The 7,403-nt window shown below is 40.1% G+C and overlaps 1 protein-coding gene across 1 annotated transcript in view; it reads left to right on the top strand.

Moving 5' to 3' along the window:
• notch1a (notch receptor 1a) overlaps window positions 1-7,403 on the top strand; it is a 39,480-nt gene continuing 32,077 nt past the window's right edge. Inside the window, exons 1-2 of the mRNA XM_051678245.1 lie at window positions 1-263; window positions 2,372-2,444. Coding sequence (XP_051534205.1) covers window positions 200-263; window positions 2,372-2,444 — 137 coding nt within the window. The 5' untranslated portion in view covers window positions 1-199. The remainder of the gene's footprint in view (window positions 264-2,371; window positions 2,445-7,403) is intronic.

The raw sequence follows: 7,403 nt of genomic DNA, 5'->3' as shown, positions 1-7,403 counted from the left end.
TCAGAAGTCCGCGGTCAGAGTTCCCACGAGCGGCAAAGAGAAGAGACGCTCTCGAGATTGCTGGGATTTATTTATTAAACTAATATACGGATATTTATTCAAATTCTTTTGCACTTTTTGGAGATCTGAGAAGACTTTCTGGGGATCTATGAGAACTTCAAGAAGGATTTTACAGAAGTTGTAACGCCGAAGCGGAGTTATGTACCGTTTCTGGGTGAAATTAACGCTACTGACGGCAGCATCGCTCGCGACTGTGGTACAAGGTATCGGAGATCAATACACTCTTTATATCTCATAAATTTAAAAATGACGTGCATATATGTAAGATTATAAATCTCTTAAATGATTTAAAAATACATCCCAACTCTAATGTTCTATTTTGTTTTGAGACGTAAAGGGGGTGCAGTGTTTCTTTAAATTATTATGTTTGAGATTAACTTTTGCTTTGAGCGTCACTTGTTGCACTAGAATATATGTTTCTTTCTATTCTTCGTTTATTTAGTTAGTTTTTGTAGTGAGCAGTGTTCAAAAAGTGTGATTAGCCTATATTGAATCCAGAGTGAAATTAAAGTTTAGCTTTATAGGGTGAATTCATGATGCTGCATGATAAATAGAGTTCATTCACTCTTTGACATAGTTTCTGTTTCCGAGTTCTCATGCATAACTGTAAATATAAATGTATTTACGTTAAAGTTTATTAATTTCAGGAGTATCACTCTGATTGTATTGTGTCAGTTAAAATAAGTGCTTGAAGTTTTCTGTGGTTTTTCTAGTTTGCAGGATTTTTCTGATGTTGATTGAGTTGCATTGTGTGTGTGTGTGTGTGTGTGTGTAAAGGCTTTTTATGGCGTGGGAGCGGGGTGTGTGTGTGTGTGTGTGAGGGAGTCTGGAGGAAAGCGATCCATGAGTGAATAATAGGTTGGAGGAGGGTGAGGAAGGGGGTGCTCTCGCGCTGTTGTTCTCGTGCGCTGGTAAACAATGGCTCGAGACAGTGTTTAATGGGCTCGTGCTGGATTCTGATTTCTTTTGTCGGCGCGGCGTGGGCTCTGCAGCTGTCGCGCGCGCTCCCGTCAATCGCGCGTGTGTCCCGAGGCCCCACATCCCCAACACGCGCGGGCCGCGCCAACACGCCACAAATCCAGAGGAACCGAGAATAGGGCGACAGACGAGGGAAATGAAACAACTACATATAGAGACAGGAAACGAAACATTTATTAAAGTGCATTTATCACGCAGGAAATTTGCATTGAAAGAATAGTAGCATATTTAGTTCTATGGACATGGTAATGACATGGTATTTTGGAGGCAATATATTCTTTGAAGTGTAATATATTGTCACACAATGTAATTATCTTGACTAAAATGGTGGTACTATAGTGCAGTGATGGTAATGCCATGGTATTGACTTGGTATCACCAATGACTGGAAAACTCATTGGGAACGCTATACCATGGTATTTTTTGTTAAGGTAGGACATAGTTTGGAGAAGATGCATTTTGTTACCACCCATTGTATGGCCCAGTCATGCTTTGAAATGCAAAATTCAGGCTTAAAATAAACAGATCAAGAAAGAAAAGTTCAGCTAGTACTAGTGGTTTAATCCATAATAAGGACTAAAGGGCTCGACTAAGTCTGAGCTTTGTCTCTAGACAGTCATTACCAATTAAAGACAGCCTGTAGGCAGCTGCTTTCATTCAACAAGTGTACAACTGCAGTCTGTGTGGTGTTGACTGGCCTTTAGATACTCCGTTAATCCTTAAAGTGCAACGATGCATGCTCCCAAAAATAAATAAATACTTACAAATAATAAATGAATGAATGCACACGTACTTGGCTCCAAAAATGGACACCGTTTGGACCCCCCAGACTGCAAAAAAGAAGTGCATGATCCAACACTGTCAGCTAAACTTAAACTAGTGTGAAGCTGATATATTAATACTACAACAGGAAGGACTGTATTTTGAGTTTAAACCGTTGTTAAAGGCCACACAGATAGGGAATTGTTGGGAATGTGGAGCTATTTCCAGGCTCAGTGTTGGATAACTGGATTTTTCAGGATCTCTTTAGATGAATAGTCCAGACCCCCCCTCCACTCCTCCATCAAAGTCACTTATTCAGAGTCCAACAAAGGGCCAGTGGCTCTCCATCGGGGCAACAAAACAAAGGCCCAGGGCCATTTATTGATGTCTATAGGTGGTGAGGTTCTTTTGTAGGAAGTTCTGTAGCATGTGTGTTTCCATTGACAGGTGTATGACTTGTACAGGTGGGTGGGTGCGAGCATTACTTGACCTCACTTTGTGCAGTTGATGTATACTCTGTACAGGTTCAGTTGAGCGTTGGAATGTGCTAACAGGTGTGTGTTTGTGTTTAGGTCAGAGATGCTTGGAGTATTGTCAGAACGGAGGAATTTGCGAGCTCAAGCCAAGTGGAGACGCATCATGCAGGTGAGTTGCAAGAACGACCCAAGAAAAAAAGAAAGAGCTGTAGTCTTTAAAATAAAGTTTGCAAATAGAAGCAAGAAAGGTTTTACAGCTGGATGGAACATTTAATAAGAATATTCCAGGTTCAATACAAGTTAAGCTCAATCGACAGCATTTGTGGCATTATGTTGATTACCAAAAATTCTTATTTTGACTCGTCCCTCCTTTTCTTTAAAATCTGGGTTCCAGTGAGGCACTTACAATGGAAGTGAATGGGGCCAATTTTTGAATGTTAAAATACGTACTTTTTCAAAAGTCACAGGATATAAACAATATGTGTGTTCACGTGATTTTAGTTTGCTTACTATCCTTTTCTGTTTAAAATTATATCCAATTTTACTACTTTGGTGCAATGACAACGTAAAGCTGTAAACCCTTAAACAACCATAAAAATTAAGATTTCAACAACTTTACAGCTCCAATAATAAACAAGTTTTAACAGAAGAAAATAATGTAAGTGCTTTTATAAAATTAAAGCTTCACGTTTCTGCCTTTAAACCCTCCAAAAATTGGCCTCATTCACTTCCATTGTAAGTGCCTCACTGTAACCTCCATTTTTGCTTTTTTAAAGAAAAAGAGGGATGAGTGGAAATCAATTTTTTTGGTAATCAAAAATGCTGTCGATTGAGCTTAACTTGTATTGAACCCAGAATATATATATATTTGAAGTTCCACAAATCAATGTATTGGTGCTTTAAAGAACGCAGAAACCAACATGATGTTATAAAAAAACCTATAAATGTAATGTAAACAACTTTTTTAGTCTCCGAAGAGCCATATTGCCAACTCAAGAACCCTATAAAATGGTTCCTGACAGGAAGAAGGTTCTTTGCTGAACCTACGAACCACTGAAGAACCTTTATTTTTAAGAGTGTAAGAGTAGGGGGCCTGGGTAGCTCAGCAAGTAAAGACACTGACTACCACCCCTGGAGTCGCAAGTTCGAATCCAGGGTGTGCTGAGTGACTCTAGCCAGGTCTCCTAAGCAACCAAATTGGCCCGGTTGCTAGGGAGGGTAGAGTCACATGGGGTAACCTCCTCGTGGTCACTATAATGTGGTTCTCGCTCTTGGTGGGTGCATGGTAAGTCGTGTGTGGATGCCGTGGAGAATAGCGTGAAGCCTCCACACGCGCTATGTCTCCGCGGTAACGCGCTCAACAAGCCACGTGATAAGATGCGCGGATTGACGGTCTCGTACGTGGAGGCAACTGAGATTCGTCCTCCACCACCCGGATTGAGGCGAGTCACTACGCCACCACGAGGACTTGGAGCGCATTGGGAATTGGGCATTCCAAATTGGGGAGAAAATAAAAAAAGTGTAAGAGTAGTGTGACACATTGCAGTAAACAGTACCTGTATAAATGTGTGTAGCTGTGTGGTATTGGATACTCAAGCTTGAGATTCTGACTTTAGGATGGGACCCCTTCTTAGCAACCACACAAAGCTGTCAGCAGCTTGTGAGTGTGTTTGTGCGCATACGCAAACGTGCACGCGCCCATAGTCATTCTGTTTCAAACTTAGATAAAAGACCCCCCCCAATCCTCCCTGAGTAGTCCGTTGGTGCCCTGCTGCAGTGGGACGCTGCTTCTGTCAATGTCTATTCATGCCATTCAGAACAACAGCTGGCCCTCAACTCCTATTGTCTCACATACACACACACACACACACAGTCTTAGCACAGAATAAAACTTGAATATGCTCTCATCGGAAACTTACATCGAGTTAGTACAATTTAAACATACAAATCTGTGCCCATTTTATTTAAAAGTAGTTTATTTCGTATTCTGAGTCTCTTTCGTTGTCTTTTTCTTTCACACTCTTGGAAGCATGTATGTATGTGTGTGTGTGTGTGCGCGCGCGTGTGTGTGTGAATGAATGGTGTCCTTTTTGGAGGGCAGATGGTGGGCGGGGTGGGGGGGAATAAGATTGCAGGAACTCCTGAGAATGGCCTGTGTGTGTGTTGCTTTAAGGGGGAAATTTGAAAGTAAACAAGTCTGAGAGACTGTTAGCCACATCTCTCCTTATTTCTTTCTCCTTTCATATTATGCTTTTGCAATCTAGGAAAAGACGGCACACTTAACCCGACTCTGACCACGCCCACACCAGTATATTTTAGTTTAAAACGCAATGGTTATGCAATGTTTACGCCTTTTTATCCACACTAGAACTGCGTTTTTGTTTTTTTTCTACCGAAAATGTGACTTTCGAAAACATAGCCACACATTTTGGTTAACAATGACTTTAGGAAACCAAAAACTGAGTTTTCAAATGAAAACAGATTAGTGTGGACTTGGCCTCACTTTCACACCTACAGCAAAATTCAAAACAAAATGAAAGCACAACAAATTTGATTTTTACATATACTGAAGAAATGGGAGGGGTGCTTGCGCATAGAAAAAAGTCTCTTTCAAGACAGATCAGTCCACTCGGCCACCATCTTCCCAGGCAGCTATTTTCTATGGATACAAGCGCCGTACAAGTACAGCTCCTAATTACTTGAATGGGGAAAGACCGAAATCGCCAAAACAGTTGGTCAAGATTATGATCAAATAACATTTTTCAAATCGGCAGTAAAATTTGACAACAATACTATCATAAATATGCTTTTTATCTCAGATGATGGACAAAAAAAACGCTGTTTTTCAGGCTGATCCAGCCAGTGCGCATGCGCATTCTCAATTGAACTGACAGGCGGTGTCTTTATGTAAAAGCTCATTGGCTCTCTTTAACTTCTTTTTTTCATCCTTAATGTTGGGTGATCCAATTTCGCCCATTCATTTTAATACAAGTGCTCTGTCTCATGCTAAATAGTATTTGGCGAAAGTCATCGTCACAATGCTAGGCCGTTGTAGATTGATGCCAGGACATTGCCATGAATGGTTGCTAGGGTGTTCTGTGTGGTTGCTAGGTGGTTGCTTACTGGCCCAAATCAAAAGAACCCACCCCTTTGGCTAAAGTTCTGGTCCTTGGATACGTCTTAAGTCCCTCTTTCAAAGTAATGCCATTTTTTTTTCCTTTGTTTTTTTCTTCTGCCACACAAAAATTGTCTGATTGCTTAGAAAGTAATAGCACACCTCTTCTAAACAAACCGCATGATTTGAGGTATCTTTCATGTCTGTAGCACAAACGGTGAAAGATGACTTAATCACAAAGTTTACCAAAAGTATGAGTAATAAGAGTTATGAATGAACAAATCAGTTTATCAAAGAAGAAAGGAAGAGAGAGATTTTATCTGTCATTGTGAGGGGGAGTTGAGTTGCTTTAACACACACAAACATATGTAGGGGCCAAACTCTGAACATCCTGTTGTGATGACCCCCGTCCATAAACAGGATGAACAAAGATATTTTGATCCTTTTTTCTCCCAGAAATATCCCATCTGAACTTTGATGCCTTTCCTGTGTCATCCAGTTCTCAACCTTGGAAATTGTTTGTAAATTGTCTCTGTGTATTTGGTCTCCAGTAGACTCTGAAAGAAGGAAGTTTGAGTTGCATCGATGTCAGCGATGACTGAAATTATACTTTGTGTGAACTTTTGACATTTGGTGAGCGGATGTCCTACTTTACGTTGAGTTAAAAGTCACATCTCTGCCAGTAATAGTGTTTGATGACAGAGAGAGGAGGTTTACTCATTATCAAAGCAGGTAATCTTCAAATCTCTAGTGCTGACAATGTAAGGTTCTAGTTGTTCTTGACTTGTGTTATGGATTAAGAAATGTGCTTTCTTTTTTGGGGGGGGATGGTGCTATATTAAAACCACTTATTTTAAGGTGTGGCCGGAGTTGTGTTGATGTTATGCATGAGCTAATTGTGTCAGACTCTGATCATGTAAAACATGCTTTTTGCATGTCTATCAGAGTGTTGCCCGGGCATGTTGTTTTCGAGAATGTGTTATTGAAACTAATTAAACGTTTTGGACTTTTGAAGATTTCTGAAATTGTTATAGTGCACATTGAGCGCGTTTACATGCACAATATTACAAGCCGACAATGTATAAGATCATGTAGATGCCTTCAACTTTTTTCTTTATGGGGGTAAGGTCATACATGTCGATTTTTGACCATTACCACTCTTTTACATTGCCAGTTATCCAATATGTGCACGTTTTGTGCCCATTTCTGTGTACCTTTTTGATGGCAAAAGCAGAGAATGATCCAATGATTTCAATTTAAACTGTTTTCTTTTGTTGTCTATTTTTTATAATAAGCTGATTTTTTGATAGTTTTCCACATATTGCGGTGCAATCAAGCGTGCTTATTGATTTTGTAGATGTGAATTAGATCCACACGTCATTGCATTCCAATTCATAACACAACGCAAGTACCCTGTGTTTTGGTAGTCGACGTTTATAAACTCGATGAGGTGGTCCAGGACTTCTGATCATTTCAAAACCACCTGACATCAGTTCTGGAACTTTTGGAATGTCAGAGGGTGGGATGTTAATTGGAAGCGTGGAATTCCAACGTTGTCATTTGAATTCCAGAATCCTTCTTGAGCTTCTGTAGGTCGATCGGGTTTGAATGTTGACAGCATTTGGTTGGGTGTGTTGTCATAATTTTAAGTTTGATCTTAAGTAGGTGTGTGTGTGTGTGTGTGTGTGTGTGTGTTAGGAATAGATCATATTGTATTTTGTAGTGATGTTGTGTATTACAAAAGCTATTTGTAGGATTAACACATCCATAGGCTATAAAACATGCACAGACTGTTGAGGTGAGTAGGCCTTTACATTTCTAAATTTGGCCAAACTGCATTTTTCTTTACGCATCATGACTTCGTCTTTTTGTCTTTTGTTGAGTCAGTTCCACATTTTAGCATTTCATTTGGACTTTTTTCTCCATGTCATATGTCTGCTTTGATTCTAACGTGTGGTTTTGCATGCACTGCTTAAGATCAAACTTACCACTCGCCGTGAGTAAAAGTAGAGA

The sequence above is a fragment of the Myxocyprinus asiaticus genome, chromosome 38 (genome assembly GCF_019703515.2).
Source record: "Myxocyprinus asiaticus isolate MX2 ecotype Aquarium Trade chromosome 38, UBuf_Myxa_2, whole genome shotgun sequence".
NCBI classification, from domain to species: domain Eukaryota; kingdom Metazoa; phylum Chordata; class Actinopteri; order Cypriniformes; family Catostomidae; genus Myxocyprinus; species Myxocyprinus asiaticus.
The sequence above is the reverse complement of the archived record's forward strand: the minus strand, read 5'-3'. Positions and strand labels throughout refer to the sequence as shown.